The sequence below is a fragment of the Lepidochelys kempii genome, chromosome 2 (genome assembly GCF_965140265.1).
Source record: "Lepidochelys kempii isolate rLepKem1 chromosome 2, rLepKem1.hap2, whole genome shotgun sequence".
Classification (NCBI taxonomy): domain Eukaryota; kingdom Metazoa; phylum Chordata; order Testudines; family Cheloniidae; genus Lepidochelys; species Lepidochelys kempii.
The window spans coordinates 232,639,761-232,659,246 of record NC_133257.1 but is presented as its reverse complement, the minus strand read 5'-3'; the positions used below and the strand labels follow the sequence as shown (position 1 = coordinate 232,659,246).

The 19,486-nt window shown below is 39.8% G+C and overlaps 1 protein-coding gene across 14 annotated transcripts in view; it reads left to right on the top strand.

The window, feature by feature from the left end:
* NEBL (nebulette) overlaps nt 1-19,486 on the top strand; it is a 427,388-nt gene that overhangs the window by 308,371 nt on the left and 99,531 nt on the right. For 12 of the 14 annotated variants that reach the window (XM_073334199.1, XM_073334187.1, XM_073334197.1 and 9 more), the window contains 4 exons: nt 2,525-2,626; nt 3,821-3,922; nt 15,594-15,701; nt 18,578-18,685. The exons of the other annotated variants lie outside the window; for them this stretch is intronic. In XM_073334199.1, the coding sequence (XP_073190300.1) occupies nt 2,525-2,626; nt 3,821-3,922; nt 15,594-15,701; nt 18,578-18,685 (420 nt within the window). The remainder of the gene's footprint in view (nt 1-2,524; nt 2,627-3,820; nt 3,923-15,593; nt 15,702-18,577; nt 18,686-19,486) is intronic. 14 annotated transcript variants of the gene reach the window in all.

Genomic DNA, 19,486 nt, shown 5'->3' with positions numbered 1-19,486 from the left:
CAGAATGGAGCAAATATAGATTGCAGACATTTGTAAAATGTTAGATGACTTTCCCTCAGACATAAGTAATAGGTATTCTGGTTTAGGTGCAGGAAGAATAATAATTCACTCAAGGGAAGCTATTGCAATAGGTCCTGAATCAAATATCATTGGAAACGGTGAAATATACAGGATTGTCACTGTCTGATGTTTTTTCCCTCCTTCATCCTAAAACTAGCCATAATCCATTATTTCATGCTGTAAATGACCATGTCATTTGGGCGCAATAAGTGCCCAAGCTTTCACCACTTCCACCACCATGGTTTGTGGTACACTGATTTTCCCTTATTTGAATTTACTAGTCACTTCAATCCTAATGTCTGTTTTTAGCACATATGCTGGCCTTTAATTTGCAATTTACATGGATGGTAGGGCTCTATTCAAAAACCTGTCCCTGCTGCCTTTGTGGTGTTCACCTCACCTCATGTGGTCATTAGGATGAACAGCATATAATTAGCTGAATCCATGTAAAGCTCTGCAATGCAAGTGCTTGTATGTACACGTAGTTTTCTTTAAAAAACAAACTGGTAGCAAACAAGAAATGTTAGTTTTAAGGATGGGTGATGATTATGATAGCATTTTATCTGAGTTTAGCTGTTGATTGTACTGTGTCACTCTTTGTGGGTTAAAAATGCTAAGATCTGATTTGTGGGCAAACTGCCAGCAGATTGAAGCTTACTTAGCTTGTCTATTAGGCTGACATCATATGGATGCAAACTTACTTTCTGGTTGGCTTAAAGATACTTTAAAAATATTTGCAAAAAACGGATAGATATATTTTCTTTTTTATGCATTCTTTCTACAAACTGTAATGGTTCAGAGCCACAGTTCGTGAACGCTGACCAATCAGCTGAATTTGTTAAAATCATGCACAGATTCGAATATTACATTTGAAAATAGGAATTTTACCTTTAGGTTTGTGATCGCTAAAGTCTCAAGCTGAAGGAATCTCAAAAGAGCCTATGATGCTGAAATATAATACTGAAACATTGTAAGGTCTTAAGCAACAGAAGAAATTCTAAAAGACCCTGCAGTAATACAGAAATGATGCGGATGCATTGATGCAATGCCAGATTTTATTTTCTGCTCTCTAATTTCCACACAAGGTTTTGATTGGATTGAAGCTTTGAAGTATCAAGGGAAATTTTCTTGATCATGCAGAATGATTCAACGAAATAATTCATGAAAATTGGCTTGTGACTTGGCACTTGTACTTCTGCAAGGGAGAGAGAAGGTCCAGGGAAAAGAAAACTATAACTTGAGGTCTTGGGACTCTGGAATATATCAGAGGTCTGTGCAGTTTCCCTACATGCACAGAGGAGAATCTTTGGATGTATCGTGCTCATGCTTGGCCTTCAGGCTAAGGCCCTCCTAGCCCATTCATTATATTCCTGGCGTTTTCCTCAGTCAAGAATTTTCTGCCCTGAACATCTCATGCTGAAACATGAAGAAAGATGTCACCTCAACTTAGTGGCTCCCCAAGAATCCCTGTGATCATGTTTGATGGGAGGAGCATTTAATAAAATACCAACTACAGTGCTGCAACTGAGAGAAAAGGAGTACTTGTGGCACCTTAGAGACTAACCAATTTATTTGAGCATAAGCTTTCGTGAGCTACAGCTCACTTCATAGGATGCATTCAGTGGAAAATGACTCATTTCCACTGACTGCATCCGATGAAGTGAGCTGTAGCTCACGAAAGCTTATGCTCAGATAAATTGGTTAGTCTCTAAGGTGCCACAAGTACTCCTTTTCTTTTTGTGAATACAGACTAACACGACTGCTACTCTGCAACTGAGAGAGTTATTCATCCCATTAGGATTTCAATTCCTGTACAGTACAGTAGTGGCCTACTGGACTGTGGGATTCTGTGCAGCACAGGGGGGTATAGAACAAGATTTGCTCATATGAAAAGACTTATTCCTTTCACTGTTAGAATTTTTCTGAAATGCTGTGCCTTTTAACAAAATCATGTGATTCTTTGGAATGCTAGCACTTTATTCTAGTCTTAAACAAAACCATTTTTATGCTCACATTATCTTGTATATTTCTGAAATTTTTTTCTTTATCTTGTTAATCTGTGTGGGGGGCTTACTAAATAATCCCTAGAGAGACAAGGTGGGTGAGGTGATATCTTTTATTGGACCAACTTCTGTTGGTGAGAGAGACAAGCTTTCGAGGTTACACATAGTTGCTGCTGCTTCTTCTGAAGAGCTCTGTGTAAGCTCAAAAGCTTGTCTCTCTCACCAACAGAAGTTGATCTAATAAAAGATACTACCTCACCAGCCTTGTGTCTCTAGTATCCTGGGACCAACATGGCTACAACAACACTGCATAAATAATCCCTGTCAAGTAGGACTGGGGTGGAACAAATGATTTTATCTGGAGGTTTATTGCTTTTGGTGGCTGAGTTCATAAGTCATTCAAATATGATTTATAAACTTCTAACTCCGTTTGTTAAACACAACTGTCTTTTGTTTGGCAGGTGTCATATAAGAAAGATGTGCAAGATACACACAGATACACTGAAGTGCTGAACAGGCCAGACATAAAGATGGCAAGCAAGATATCAAAGATAATAAGCAATGTATGATCTTCAGTGACCCTTTCTGTCCGTTTTAAAACTTACTGACTATTTTATTCATTCCATCCTCTGTCAAAGTGTAAAGAATGCTGTCTAAAATGTTAAAACTTAGACACCTACATTTATATTTAGCCATCTGTGTCTTTCTACATGTTGGGACAGTACCTAGCATGTTTTGGCTGCTACTGTAACAGTATGTAATATAGTTTAATTTTTTTATTGTAGAAAAATTAAGCTATCCAGAAGTCTGTAAAACCAAGATTTTCAAAGGTGACTAGAGATTATCATTTCTTAAATTTTAGCTGACCAACTTGATACACCTTAAAGGGCCCTGATTTTCATAGGGTGTGTGCGCAGTATTTTCTAAAACCCAGGCCCCTTTAAGGTGGCTCAAGTTGAGCACCCAGAATCACTAATGTCTTTTGAAAATCTTCACCTTGGTTTTGAATAACTTTGGGACATGTTTTTGCTCTAGTCAGTTGTAGGTACTATACCTACTGCCAGAGTTACACTGCCTTCATAGTGTAAAATCCTAATTTAGCCAGTGGACATAGTTTGAGGTGTGTCACAGAATCTTTTGTGGGTACATCTGCGTGTTCCTTTTTCAATACATTTTAGAAAGAATGTGCAGTGCATCTGCAGGGGAGTTTGTTCAGCTAGAAATATCATGTAACATCCACCCTGTGGGCCAAAGTCCATCTGTTACACTAGTGCAACTCCATTAACTTTAAGGGGATTGCACTGATATAACTGAGTGGTATTTGATCCTTTATTTGAAAGAGGCTGGCACTCTCTCAGCCTAGTCTTGTTCTAAAACTATTTTCAGCCTCTAAAAATAATCTTTTGTAAACTCTGGACCAGATCTTCAGAAATGCTGGTCCATTTTAACTCACTCTGACTTTATTGGGAACAGTGGGAGATCACTATTTCTCAGGCTTAGGCTCTGTATTTGGTTAAACTTGAACCTTGTGAGTGAAGTTCACTGTGTTTCAAATAAAATAAATTTATATTTTTAGAACAGATAAAGCCTGGGAAGGCCTTCTTTTCAGAGCTGATTAGAGCATTAGTGAGACTAGTGTCAGTTCAGGTCACTTAATGATACTTTCTGTTTTGTTAACTATAATGCTTACATTTCCTTTGATAAAACAGAAGCAAATACAGTTTAATTGAGATTAGTATTCATTTCTTTTTTTAAAGGCTGAATATAAGAAACAAAGAGGAGAAATGAATAAGGAGACTGCTGTACTCGGAAGACCAGATTTTGAGCATGCTAAGGAAGTTTCTCAACTTTTAAGTCAAGTAAGATTGTGTCAATCATTCTACAATGACTTCATTCAGATATCTCATTCCTAGTAACATAATCAAATATTTAATCTTTAAAAGATTATCTGTAATTGCATGAAAATCGGAAGAGAATGTTTCCAAAACTATTTCATACTGAACTGCAGTAACTGGTAAATTTAAGATAGTTAGAAAACAGTAGGTACAAGTTTTAGACAAAAGTACAATGTGCCGTTTGACTCAATTACAGTTTGTCTGCTGTGGAATTGGTGTTGTGCTATTTTATACAGAGTTTCTAGGATTTCAGAAATATTAACTATCTGTAATTTGTGGCCAGATTCTGCGATCCTTACTCACTTTGCATGGTACCTTACTCCATGATTAGTCCCATGAAGTAATTATGACTTTTTGTGTGTGCCACTGCTCGCCTTTGTGAGTAAAGGGTCAGAATGAGGTCCTCAATATTAAAAAAAAATCTTTACTTACTGTTATTCATTAAAATCAAGGAAATGAGAGAATCAAAATTGGAGTTACTTTAGTTCATATTATTTTATTTGATTACTAGACACAGAGCTATGGGGCCTAAAATTCTACCTTCTGTTCTCTTTTAATAATCTTTACTGCTGCGGTTCAATCCCATTCAGAAACAAAAATTTTCAACATGCTGAGCCGTTCTTTTCACAAGTTCTTTAGCGCCCCATGGCATATCCCTCACTAGTAATCCAATCAATTTGCACTCAAAGCATTTTCCAAATCAAGGGGCAAATTCTGCTTCATGTAGGTGAGCATAACTCCCCTTGATTTGACTAGGTGGTAGTCTTCTCTTGAATTGAAAAGCCATGCAGTACCTTCTAATCTAAATGTATATGCTGAAACAGTATTGTGTTTGGTTTTAAAGAGGGCATGCTCCTTTTGGTAGCACTAAATATTGCCCCCAGATATCTGCTATGTAATAAGAAATTTCATGGGAAATTGCCCTTTTTCTTTCAGGGACACTGTTACTCAAAAGCTATAAAGTTTTTTAAAATAATTTTTACTTGCTTTGTCAAGATCAACTTTGAAACTCAAAATGGATTTTGTTTTCCAATAAGATTTATTTCTTCCACTTTGTAATTTATTAAATGCTAATTTCTGTGCTGACTGAGAAGGCTTGTTTAATAGATTCCTGGTATTTGACTGCATGTTATCACTCACTGCTTTGGAAGCAGGTTGCGCTCTCCCATTCACTTTATAGAAAGGAACATCTGCTAAGCTGTTTAGGTCTCTGTATCAGTGCTAGGAATCAGAGAAAATGTTAGTTGTTAAATTAATTATGAATGATTTTTGAAAATGTGCACTTCTTGTTTTTTTACTTTCTGTGTGAGAGAGCTCACTGGAAAGTCTGGCTGGGTTGTGTACATGTAGACAGTCCTGCAGTGGGATGGCTCTCCAGGTGTACACGACCAGTCAGCCTGTCCTCAATTTCACCAGCTTAGCTGGCCAGCAGATCTTCAAATTGCAAGAGTTACAAAAACAAGGGACAAAAATACTTTTATAAATCCAGCAGGGATATGCCAGGACAGGTGCTATAAACAGGGATACTGCACTTCCCTGCAACAGCTGCATCAGTAGCAGGCTTCAGCTTTCAAACTTCAAGCTGTTTTTGATGCATCCATGTTTATAACACAGAGAGAGCAACAACAAAACCAGAGAACCAAACCATGGCTAGTTTTTGTTAATCAAAAGAAATGTGGGATTTTTGACATAAGTATAATCCCAAAAAATGGGTGAATTTCATCTTTGAACAAAGACCACACATGGCAAATGTCAATCCAGAGTGACTGATTAGAAAATGTATGAGCATGTGAAAATAGCATTTTATCTTGGAAAGTATTTCACAACCTTAACTTAGTGTTCAATATTGGCACAACTGCTGTGATTGTTAGTAACCATCACAGTAATAAAACAGTATTCGCTATAGCCTAGTCTGGTGCTGAGCCATTTCACCATGCAGAACCCAAATTCAATGTACTTCCATCTCTCCTTTCTTATTCTTGGGATTCTCTCTTGAACAGAAACTGCTATTCGTACTAAACTGGAGGTTATGTGATGCAGTCACATGACTATTGGGGGCTATGATGGAAGCTAAATTCCACTTGTGATCTTCCTACAATGGCAGGGTTGCCAGGCCTTCAGGATTGTCCTGGAGTCTCCAGGAATTAAACATTATTCTTTAATTAAGCATTATATCGTGATGAAACCTCCGGGAATACTCCCCACCAAAATTGGCAACCCTATGCAAAGTTGAACCAATGGTATGCAATGTACATTTCATTAGCACATACTAGAGCAGAGGAGCAGCTGAAACAGCCTAGCACACATTGGAGCTGGTCCTTATTGTAAATCAGATGAGCCAGTTGAGGATGGGAAGGTGGCATCTGTGTACTTTTATGTCACATGTATGGTGGAGTGAATGTGTTCTATTATATATATGTTTTCATGCCACCCTAATCATCATAGCACCTTCCAGTAGTGCATCAAGCAACATAGCTACACATCTGTCACATGTTGTTTGTTCTCTCATCTTTTTCCCAGAGGGAGAAGCACAGGGAGTGGAATGTCCCTTTGTTGTTGTTGTTAAATATACCTCTTGTTATGTGTTTATACTAGACAAGGCAAGAACAAAGAAATGAACCTGGCTCTTGGAGTGGAAAGTGGTGAGGTTTGTGATAGTCCTTAGTTTCTGGTGGAGTTCATTCCACAGTCTTGGACCACCCCAGGGAAGGTTCTTTCTTTACTCTATTGTTGAGAGCTCCATTGTGCCACAGGAGTGAAGCTGTAAATTCCAACCTTCATCTCAGAGCTTTAAGCATTCTTTTAGGTATCCTGGGCCTAGGCCATAGATCACTTTAACGATAAGGACTGAGACCGCTAAATCAATTCATAATTCTATGGAAAGCCAGTTTAGAAAGCAGAGGACAGGTATGATGTGCTCACGATAGCCTGTGTTGCTGAGGAGATGGGCTACAGCATTTTGTACCAGTTGGAGTTTCCTAAGTGCTGAATACTTCATGCCAAGATATATCACATTGTTAAATTCCAGCCAAGAGGCGACAAAGGCATTAATAACTGAGGCAAGGTCTTCATCCACCAGAATGGGATGGAGTTTCTTAGATAACTGGAGATGATAGAAAGCATTACTTGCAGCCATTGTGATGTGAGAGCTCAGCATCCACGGGAAACCAAGAATACTCCTAGACTATGGACTTAATTGAGTAATTGTGGATGTGAACCTGCAATCAAAAGAGACTTCACGGTAGCTGCAAACTCCTCAAAATACTTTCCTCTTCTCACCAGCATAAGCTCTGTTACCATGGGTTCAGCTTCAGCCAGTTGTTATTCATCCATGAGCTGAACTCATCCAAGGACTGGGCCATTTTGGTGGAAGTGGTGTGTTTGTATTTGGTGAAGACAGGTGGAGTTGCGTGTCAGCTGTATATTGCTGGCACTTGAGTTCATGTCGTCTAGTTAACCTAGTGGTCGCATGTATCAGGACTGACAATCCTGAGTGTTCACAAATCATACATTCTTTTTATTTGTCTTCTGCTTCTTGAACCTTTGGATTTCACATTTTTTAGCAGCCAGGAGGGGTAGAAACTTTTTTTTTTCTCAAATGAAAGCTGAGATTCTCAGGTAATCACATTACTCCAGGAGCTGGGGCTTCAAGAAAAATATCAAATATTTCAAGACTCATGATGTAATTGTGAGCATTGGTGACATGGGTGAAAGTAGGACAGGAAGATGATGATGTGTTTTAGTGTTGTACGTATGTGTAGACAGTGCAGTGAGTACAGACAAGGAGAGCAAGGAGAGGTTAGGTGGTGTGGGTGTAACCAAGGGAAAAAGGAAACAAGGGCATGGTAGCTGAACATAGTGAAGAAGATAGTGTTTGACTGACACTCAAGACTGTGCCAAGTCAGGGTCTTTTAAAAAAGAAATAAATCATGTGACACTCAACAGCAAAATGGTGGTGTCACTGGATTAGTGAATTTACCCACAGCACCATCTTTCCCTCTCTTTCTACTTTTAATGCTGATTAAACAGTAACTTAATAGGACCCTGTGAACAAATGAAGCTTTAGTATTTGTTTTCTGATTATTATAAGGCAAATATTATAATTTAGACTATTCTTTATTTTATAATTATAATCTCTATCCTGATAGAATCATAGAATCATAGAATATCAGGGTTGGAAGGGACCCCAGAAGGTCATCTAGTCCAACCCCCTGCTCGAAGCAGGACCAATTCCCAGTTAAATCATCCCAGCCAGGGCTTTGTCAAGCCTGACCTTAAAAACCTCTAAGGAAGGAGATTCTACCACCTCCCTAGGTAACGCATTCCAGTGTTTCACCACCCTCTTAGTGAAAAAGTTTTTCCTAATATCCAATCTAAACCTCCCCCACTGCAACTTGAGACCATTACTCCTCGTTCTGTCATCTGCTACCATTGAGAACAGTCTAGAGCCATCCTCTTTGGAACCCCCTTTCAGGTAGTTGAAAGCAGCTATCAAATCCCCCCTCATTCTTCTCTTCTGCAGGCTAAACAATCCCAGCTCCCTCAGCCTCTCCTCATAACTCATGTGTTCCAGACCCCTAATCATTTTTGTTGCCCTTCGCTGGACTCTCTCCAATTTATCCACATCCTTCTTGAAGTGTGGGGCCCAAAACTGCACACAGTACTCCAGATGAGGCCTCACCAATGTCGAATAGAGGGGAACGATCACGTCCCTCGATCTGCTCGCTATGCCCCTACTTATACATCCCAAAATGCCATTGGCCTTCTTGGCAACAAGGGCACACTGCTGACTCATATCCAGCTTCTCGTCCACTGTCACCCCTAGGTCCTTTTCTGCAGAACTGCTGCCTAGCCATTCGGTCCCTAGTCTGTAGCTGTGCATTGGGTTCTTCCGTCCTAAGTGCAGGACCCTGCACTTATCCTTATTGAACCTCATCAGATTCCTTTTGGCCCAATCTTCCAATTGGTCTAGGTCCTTCTGTATCCTATCCCTCCCCTCCAGCGTATCTACCACTCCTCCCAGTTTAGTATCATCCGCAAATTTGCTGAGAGTGCAATCCACACCATCCTCCAGATCATTTATGAAGATAGCACTGAGGTTATGTTTTTGTCCAGCTATACCAGAAGAAAGACGGGAGACACTTGGTATGGCTAATTAGGCCACAACTTTGTTATTAGATCTCTGGGACTACCCGGCAGATTAAAGCGTGCAGTGCAGTGAACTACATGATCATTTCAGTGTTTACCTGGATGCTTCCATTAACCCCCCACCCCTTTCCATCCTGGTCCCCAGCCAACCCGTTGCTGGAACCTTACCAACCCCCCTCAAATGAGGGTCAAGGTAGGCTATAAAAGGGGGGGGCGGTTTGGATCCCTTCCATACCAATCATGAGCAATTTGAACTCCCCTCCTCCCCACCCCCCATTCAACTCCTTTAACAAACACCTCCTTTAAATCATTTACCAAGTCATTTATCTGGTCATTGTATCCCCTCTGTACTGGATACCTGCACTGGACGTACGTCCCACACTTACGTAATGAGTTGTGACATCATAGTCTAACTCCCATTCCCTACTCACCCTAACAAAGCTCCCCTGAACCCACTGTGGGGAAGGTGGAGAATCCTCCACTCCGCCTTGGCCAATCTGGTGGTGAGAGAAAAATTCCTTCCCAGGCCCCCAAGAAAGGAACAGCTAGCATAATGCCCAGAGCCAGTCATGACCAAACTTGGTATTTTGCCACTTGGTATTTTTGCTGAGAGGGTGGGTGCTGCTCTGCCTGGCTGGGGAAAAAAGGGCTTCTCCTGCCAGGCTTGCCCTTTATCAGCTCCCTTCCCTTCTGGTCTCTGGGGGATGAGTCAGCATTGCCATTCTGACCCGTTTTACTTCTGCAGCATCATCCATGTTTCTCTATCCCCCATACTCTTAAAGCGATATATACCCCTTCACCCGGCAAGGCAGACAATACCACCCCCCCACGCTTAAGGTGCAGTGTGGTCAATCTTCTCAGTTCTATCTGAAATTAGATTGAAAATAATCCACTGATAAATTCAATATTAAATACTCCCATTATGATGTGTAATAATTGGTTTATGGTAATAAACTCTTTTGAATATTTGTATTTTACATTAGATCAATTTGATGTTAATTGTTTGAGGAGGGAAATGATTAGAGCTAGGATTTTGTGTAAAATATACTTTATATTGGTATATCAGTAGACATAATACTGTGTTACTGGGATGTTTAAATCATGAAGAGAAGCCCTAAGATTTTTTTCTCTTTATTTCTTAGCCTAAACTCAGTTAGTAATTGGAGGAACTGACTCTTCCATAAGCTAAACATTTCATTTAACTCTGTGCTTACATTACATTTCTTTCAGTATCTAGGTGTCCAACAAGTTTTTAATTTTCTTAGTATGTTTTTGTGTAGTCATGAGGAAATGCTTTTGCTGTAAGTGTCTCCTTTTTATGCTGGTATGTTCTGGGATCCCAGTGGCTGAAAGATTTAGATTTTGTAGGTTCTTCGTAAATCTGAACAGTGGGTGATGTCATCCACTTATGAAACTGAACACTCTGTCTGAGCAGCTTTGAACTGCAGATTTGATTTTGGAATGTTTCTGTGGAGCTTCAAAAGATACTCTTCTGTCCAGCTGCAATACTGACTTTTACAGCATTTGTGCAAGGCTCGTGAGAAAATTGTTTATCTGAGCTTTATTTGATGCCAGTGGGATCGTCAGGGATGTTGTTATGTGAAAGACCTGCTAAGTCTGCTCATTCTTGAACAACAATTAGATTGCCAATCCCACACATTTTCTTTAAATTACATACTAAAGAAATAAACAAACAAAAGACCTTAATTAAGATGGTAAATAAATATCCATTAATTTAAACCCACATAATTAGCATCATTTTTAAAAATTCATGACAGTCATTGATAAGCTTCCACCAACATCCTTAATTTTGACTCCCACATCCTTGCTCACTGTCCTACCCAGGTTACAGCATAGCTAGCATCTTGAGAATTTTTTTAAGTAATTGACTAAGAATGTTTTTGTTTTTAATTAATACCTTTTCTTTCAATTTCATTTTATTTCTTGAAGCTACGTTTTCTTCTTTCTTCCTTTCTTCTAAAAGAAAGCTAAAACAATTCTCAAATCCCACCCCTAGTTCCCCTGATGACTTTTTAATTTGCCTGTTCTTCTCCCTCTCTCTCTTAGCCATGTTTCTGGCCCTTCCTTAAAAAGGAAAAAATAGGAAAAGAAAATAAGTAACAAGAGAAAGGTAATATGTGTTTAGCATCCAACAAGATGTTTCCCCTGTGGCTAATCAGAGTTATACTACTACTGGGAGAGATCTTCAGATGCTGTTGGGGTCATCTTACATTACTGCGTTGCTTCCATTTCTTCCTGAAGTGATGTGCTCTGCATTGGAGTAGAGAGCGGAGGCAATGATGTAATGCAACAAGACAAGACAGCTGGGCCTGGAGGTAATGGGAGATCACTCCCCACAGTATGAACTTTTACAATCACATAGGTGGACAGCCCTCTTAAAGTTGGGACAGTCATCCACATAGGCACCAGTGAGGAGCCCATTGTGGCCTGGTATTCACTCGTTCCTACACAGGCCTGCCCCAGTGACTTAATTAGAAACAATGCTGCAGAATGCTAATGATAATATATTACTGAAATACCAAAATTGAAATGTACTATTACAAAATCCATGTAGACCATGGCCTCAGATCACAGCAGCTGTGGGATGACAAACCAGTTGTATGGAGAGATCCTGTTTGCTCTGATGATTTCACACTTAGCAACAATATTAAAGGCCATATTATGCACTCTGTATGAACAACTTGATGTCATTTGTTGATGATATGATGTAGCCCTAAGTAATTCAGTGTTTATACTCATGTAAATGACTGTACAATGTACTCTGGTCCTCTGGGAATAGTAAGAGGGTTGCATTTGCCATACTGATCTGACCCCTGTATTAGGTGGCTTACTGATTTGGGCTTTCCAATAGAGCATTAATCCTGTCAGATTTGTATTAGGAGCCACACTGGAGATATATCTTTTTAAAAAGGAAAATCCTATAGTGTATCCATATATGTTTTTATAGTGAATATGAAATTGCTATTGATAAAGAGTTTGTCCTTGCATTCACATAGGTGCACCTGCAGTTGATCCAAAGCTAATGCAAATATCTAGCAATGTGAACCAGATGAATCTACCATGCAGCCTGATTAATTATTGTATGTGTCTGTACGAAGCTTACTTTAGCACAAGTTCTTTTCATGATAGGTAGCTAAACAGAAGTTTCTCATTGATTGGGAGATTGATGACATACGTGATGAAATCCAATAAAAGCTTTTAATACCAACCAAATAAGTCCACTTATTAATATAACCAAACATAAAGCAGTGTACCGAGAGATAGGTTTTAGAATTGATAGCATACCCACAGATTCTTAAACCTTATGAAAAACAAAGAGAAAAATTCAGGCAATGGAGCACATCAGAGTAGGGCACCAACCAGTTGGCACAGTTTCAGGACCTAATACACCCAACATTTAGGGAATGAAGTCATATCTTTTATACCCATCCTTTATGTAACCATACAGATACAGTACATATTTGACCCTTTTATTTATCATCGTAAACTTATTCCTGCCCCTATCCTGTGGGGCACGAATAAATCCTGTGGCATTCTGGGTATCCATAATTATACTTCTGATCAGTGACCTAAATATTTGTGTCAGTCAGTTTCATAATAAATCATATACGGCAATGCGGTCTAACTGCCTTGTTACTATAGTACAAAATTTTTCAAAAGCCCGCAAACTGTCCCCCTATTTCAAGTTAACTTTTGCAAGCTTATGGCATTACCTGTCCTTCTGTGGTCATTTGTTTGTCACATAGAATGTGAAGGCATACTTCTTGAATTGGGATTAAGTCCTCAGGCATACATTAACTAACCTAAAAATCAAGCCTGTCACACCATGCCTCACACTAGTTAAAACAGGCCTTTTTACTATAGCAAAGCCTAACAACCCAATTATTTGTGTTCTCTTACTTGCCCCCAAGCTTGTTTCAATCTAATAAATATTAAACATCTCAGTATTATACCCAATAATGTCATTACTAACAAAAGGGTGAAATATCAAATTTAGAGATCAAACAGAGCCATAGGTCAGCAACCAGAAGTCAATAGATATTCATTCCCAGAGTCAGTCAGTCTGCTAGTTTATAAAGTTTTTCATATTTTCACAAAAAGAGTCTTTTTTAAAAAATACAATATTTTGGAATTCGCTTCCTTTGAGAAAGAAATCTGGTTTCTCTGATAGTAATGCAGTTCTTGAATGTATATAATTCATAGTGTTTTTTCAAGTGACTGGCTTTTGTTTTTTGTTATTCCTATTAATCAAATATTGGAAATGGTACGTACATATAATATGGTGGTATAAACTAAAACGGGAGGTGATTATTTTGCAACATGGAAAAAAAATTTTTTTAAAGAAGAAAACTCTTCCCTGTATAAAATTTGACAAAAAATTAAATTTTTGAAAACAGAACTTCTGAGGTGTTTTAATTACTTTATGGGACACTGATATGGGAATAAAGACAAAAAAGCTGCATACTAATTGCAGAGTGTGGCAGAAGATAATGGATGTAAAGTAGGTTTAGATATCTGGTGTCTGATTTATAGTCACAAAAATAACATAATTCAGAATCAATTCTGAACCTTATTTTGCTCTGTTATGCTCAGCAGTTGCAAAGCATTAAGGCATTGTATGTAAAGTTTCCAGATGTTTGATGACCCAAGTACTGGCTATGCATGACATGGATGGAAGATGGCTATGCATGACATGATGGGTTGAGGATGTGCAGGTTTAAATTAAATGTTGAGGTGTATTTTTTACTTTTTAAAAATAGTTTATCTACTTTAAATGTGGTTGTCTGCACCTTTTACCCCTATCTTTTCCCTTTTTTAAAAAAATCCAAACCTCACAGATAGAGATTTAGTTTAGCTTCACAACACTCCAATGAAATAGACACTGTCCCCATTTTTAGGTGAAGAAACTGAGGCATGGATGGATTTTGTGTTACCAAAGGTCACAAAGGAAATATGTTGCTGAGCTGGATATGTAACTCAGGGCTCCAGTTGCCCAGCCTTATACAAACTGGATGAAATATTGGCCTTGTTGGCATCAGTGGGAAAACTTGTATTAGCTACAGTGAGGTCTGAATTTCACTCCAGTTCACTCTATAACTGAGGGAATAATTTACAGCAAATAGTTTTATTTCCTCCCATTTATCTATTCAAAAGTATTTTACATTTTTGTCAAAAAAAATACCTCTGTGGAGTATTCAACAGTCTATATTTGCTACTCAAACTGTGTTAGTTGTGTTTAGTCAGGTAAATCAAGTGGTTTTATTATTTTTTGTTTATATAAGCACTTTGGTGAAAACGTTTGTGTGTACAAATCTAAAAGTTTAATTCTATGCCAGTGAAATTCAGTCAGATGAAAGTTAGTGGAAAACCAGCACATAATGGGCATAGGTGTGGCTGAAGTGAGTTCATTTCTAAATTCAAGTGAATAGTCCTGGCGACATTTTTGAGTGGATGTATGATCCCAGATGTGCCCGGCTGTTCTGTACCCTCTCCACAAGAATGTGCTATCAACAATAGTGTCATTAGTGGGTGATACTGAAGATATATTTCTGTTTATTACTTTTGTGTAAAACCATTTTTGACTATAAACCTACTGTGACAAAGTTGCTCCTCTACCTTGGTGGGTCTTGCGCTTATTGGCGGATGTGCTCACCTTGGAGCTTCACGGCAGCCCTCAGCTTGGCCATTTTTCTGAATTCACAGTCCAGGTCGACGACTCCTGTGTCTGACCAGGAGTTGGGAGGTTTGGGGGGACCCAGGCCCGCCCTCTACTCCGGGTTCCAGCCCAGGGCCCTGTGGAATGCAGCTGTCTAGAGTGCCTCCTGGAACAGCTGTGCGACAGCTACAACTCCTTGGGCTACTTCCCCATGGCCTCCTCCCAACACCTTCTTTATTCTCACCATAGGACCTTCCTCCTGGTGTCCGATAATGCTTATACTCCTCAGTCCTCCAACAGTCCGCGTTCTCACTCTCAGCTCCTAGTGCCTCTTGCTCCTAGCTCCTCACATGCGCACCACAAACTGAAGTGAGCTCCTTTTAAAACCCAGGTGCCCTGATTAGCCTGCCTTAATTGATTCTAGCAGCTTCTTGATTGGCTGCAGGTGTTCTAATCAGCCTGTCTGTCTTAATTGTCTCCAGAAGGTTCCTGATTGTTCTGGAACCTTCCCTGTTACCTTACCCAGGGAAAAGGGACCTACTTAACCCAGGGCTAATATATCTGCCCTCTATTTCTCTCCTGTAGCCATCGGGCCCGACCCTGTCACACTACATTAACATAATAAAACAGTTCTTACATAAAACATATTCTTCTCTCTCCATATTTGTTGTAACCTTCACTTTTGTATAATGTTTGGTGATTTAGGGATGGAGAATTTGTCTTCATTTAAACTCCTCAGTAATTTCTCAATTCTTCATGCCTCCTTTCAGTGTAACATTTCAATATAAAATGTGTTTGCTCTGGTGGCAGGTTAAATACAAAGAGCAATTCAATAAGGAAATGAAGAACCACCAGTATAACCCTCTTGGCAGTGCTTCTTTCAAGCAAGCACAGATGGCATCCAGCTTGGCGAGTGATGTAAGTGCAGTTGTTCTGTATTCTACCTCTCAGCGTGTACGGTATATTGATCGTGGTATTCTGTAAACATCATAACTTTCTTGTGAACAATGGTGCATCTTATTTGATTTACCAAGAGCAACCACTCACAATATGTATTATATCTGCATCTGCAAGACCTGGGAAATTGAATTTAGAGTTTAACATGGAGATCAGTTTGAAAGCTGGTTGAAAGTAGACTTCAGAGCCGAACCTATATTATGTGGGACCCATTGCATAGTAGTACGTATAGGGCACCAGCCAGTTCAACCCCCACTTATGAATAAGCCCTTCTTCTGCTAGTGCCTACAGTGCACCCTTCATTGCCCTTTCCTGCCTGCAACCCTCTTCAGGCTGTGACAAATCCCAGCTCCTTGTTTGTGAGGCTCCAAAGATTTTGATGAATTGCTGTGTGTGCACATGAATCGGGAGATGGAGCCAAAGTGCAGCATTTCAAGAAAGGAGAGTAGTTAGGGGATTTAATGTAAGTCACTGCCTGCTGCAGTCAGACTCAGATGGGAGAAAGCACATGTGCCATGTGGTGCTGCAATGCCGACAGAATGTTTAACAATGCTTTCATGTGGCTAATGTCATAAATTTGGGCTGTTCTTAGAGGCAGTACTGTGGTGCTGGATAACTTAGGGGCAGATTGTACATGGCCCCTTTGGGGGTGTGCAAAGAAAGGGAGGTTGAATCTTACTCCCCCTTTGTGTGGTTTGGGTAATTGCCAGGCACAGTTGTGCAGGGACTGCTCCCTCTTTACTCTGCAAAGGCTGCACAGTGCTCTGAAGAGTACAGGCGCCCTGTCTTCTCTGCCACTGTCCAGTGGAGTAAGATCTGTAAAATAGTAAAAAAAAAAAAAAAAATCATGCCACTAGCAAACAGTGTTATGCTGCTGAAACTTTTAAAGTTTAGACTAGACTTAAAAAAAAAGAGGATGTATTATATCATGAGGATCTTAACCAGGGTTTTCTAATGTGCATACGGGGAGACTGGGGAGGGCTTTGATAACTGCATGAAGGACGAATTGGTGTGGGGGAAGTACATGGAAAAGCTATACAGAAAGTACTCCTGGAGGAATTTTGTGCTACTGAGTGCGTGCATAATTAATGAGCCATGCACAATTTTATTGTTTTGTGCAGAAAAAAGCTTCTGCTGAAATGTTGCCGCAGTTCCACCTTTTGTCCACTAGAGGGTGCTGTGGCACAAGAACAGCAGCAGCTCCCAGCAGAAAACAACTTTTGCAATTCCACCTTTCGCCCATCAGAGGGCACTGTGGCAATAGAATACAGCAGCTGCTTCCAACCAGCAAAGGAAGAGAAAGAGCCTGACTTCTTTGCAACACCTGTCAGGCCAGGTCAGGAGACAGACAGTGTGGGGTGCTGGGGCAGGGATGTCAGACAGGGGCTCATAAAAGCTAGTGGGAGAGGACAGACTGGGACAGGGGATGAATTGGAGTGGAGGCACAGGGCCATAGGGAGGAGGGAGGTGTAGAACCACGATGGTGATGGGGGAGGGGGTGCAGAGCTACATAGGGACAGAGGGTGGCTAGGTGGGGGCCCAGAGACACAGGGGAATGGGGAAGGGGTACAGAAACACATGGGGACTGGGGAGAGGTGCAGGGCCACATGGGGATGGGGGGAGTAGGTGTCTGAGTGGGCGTGGAGGGACACATGTGGACAGGGGGTGCAAGGACACATGGGGGTGTAGGAACACATAGGGACGGGGCAGATGTGCCTGACTGAATGGGAGAGAGTAGGGGTCAGCCAGAGTCTGCATGGGGGAAGCTCCCTAACAATCCCTCCCCACCCCCCAAAAAAATCTGTTCCACAGTTTTCCCACCCATACCCAAAAACCCTCCAAGTTCACACCCAGGCTCCTTCCCAGCAACTTACTTCCCTCTATCTCAGCTCCTCCATTACCCCTGACTCTCCCAAGCCTTTGCACTGCTTCTGAGGGGTGCAGAGAATATGGTTCTGTTTGTAGTTTGAGTGAATTATTACTCAGAGTTCTGTATTAATTTATTTAGACAAATAAAATATGCAGAATTTTAAAATATTGTGCATAGCATTTTTAATTTTTACTGCAGGATTTTTAATTGGGGGGGGGCAGAATTCCCCCAGGAGTAATGTAGGCAGGGTGCCGGGGGGGGGGGCGGGGTTGATGGGTTTCATTTTCCTGAAGGGGAAACTCAACTTTTAAAAGTTTGGGAAACACTGCTGTCAGCTATTGGGAATGTATATGATTTGCCATTTCATTGCGTGATTAGGTTCTCTCTCATCTAAGGCTCCATTCATTCTTGTTACTGAAAGCAAACTGTATTAAATAAAAATACATGTACAAAATACTGTTTGATTGTGGGGTAGTTACTCTATAAAGATTTTTTTTTGCACACAAGGAGTTGATGAAAAATAATCTGACTTGAGGGAAGAAAGGCAAGAATTACCAATGAACAATATAAAGTTAATGATAAATTGTCCAACTGTAGAACAATATTGTGTAAAGATAATATTCAAATAAAAATCAGTAAGAAGGTATTTCTGATGTATATATCTGCCATAGCCTATTCTGTTTTGAAAAGTCTTACAAAATCTGATGTGATTAACTTTACCCTTTTTGAAATGTTTACGTAGTTATCAAAATATTTGCTCACTAGTGGAAAGGAAGCCCTCACTGTATATTGATTTTTCCAAATAGTAGTAAATGAGCACCACCTAGTGGCCATTGTACATATTTCATGCAAGCACTGTAGTAAGATTTTTCTTTTTCTTTTTTGTTTTTATAGTGTACAGTATAAATAGAACTTGCTGTATATTTTACAAGTCTTCACTTTGCTATACTCTGTATTCGGTTTTCAGGTGAAATACAAAAAAGATATGGTGGAAAGTCTACACAATCCAGCTTCAGACCTGCCAAACTTGCTATATTTAGAGCATGCTTTAAATGCCAGCAAAATGCATAGTAATGTAAGTTGGCTTTTTTAATCATTACTTTAAATATACTTATAAAAGGAAAATGTACCCATTTATTTAATTTATTGCAGAATGTATCACACGCATGGCATTGTCTTCTTGCTTTTCAGTGCATTTTGATCACAAAGTATTGTTTGTCATATATTAGCCTTTGAAGGCCTGGTTCCTCTTGCTTCTTATATTTTAATCTGAGTAGGTATTAATGTCCACCTGTAAAACCCTGCTTCTGGCACAAAATAATCCAGCTATCCAGTTTGAATCTGATTCTTCACATTACCCTTCTGTGAACTGAAACTCTCCCACAGCTGGTTAGTCTCTAAGGTGCCACAAGTACTCCTTTTCTCCCACAGCTGTGCCTTTTCTAAGTACTCATTTTTTCTTTATCATCCTTTACTTTTGCATCAGTATCTTTTCCCCCTTAGGCATTCCCTTTCTGAATTTAACCTTGGGTATCACTTTTGTATGGATCATATCCAAATCTATAGATCTCCAGGATTTAGGCCCTTCTTCACTTTCTGCTCACCAAATTATTTATCCTTGTTTGGCCTAACTGTAGCTTCCTTCAATTTAATGCATTTAAACTGGATATTTTTTACTAGCTGGTTAAATGAGCACCATCGGTCTGAACTTTGGAACTTCTTTCTTCTCCTTATCTCACATAAGACAAGAACCTAGATGCTCAACTTATGTTCAAATTCCCTGATGTCTATATATCTGCCTACTCTCACCTATAAAACATTTTAATCTGACACGATTTCTACCATTCCTTTGCCCAAACAGTGGTTGGTTCCTACA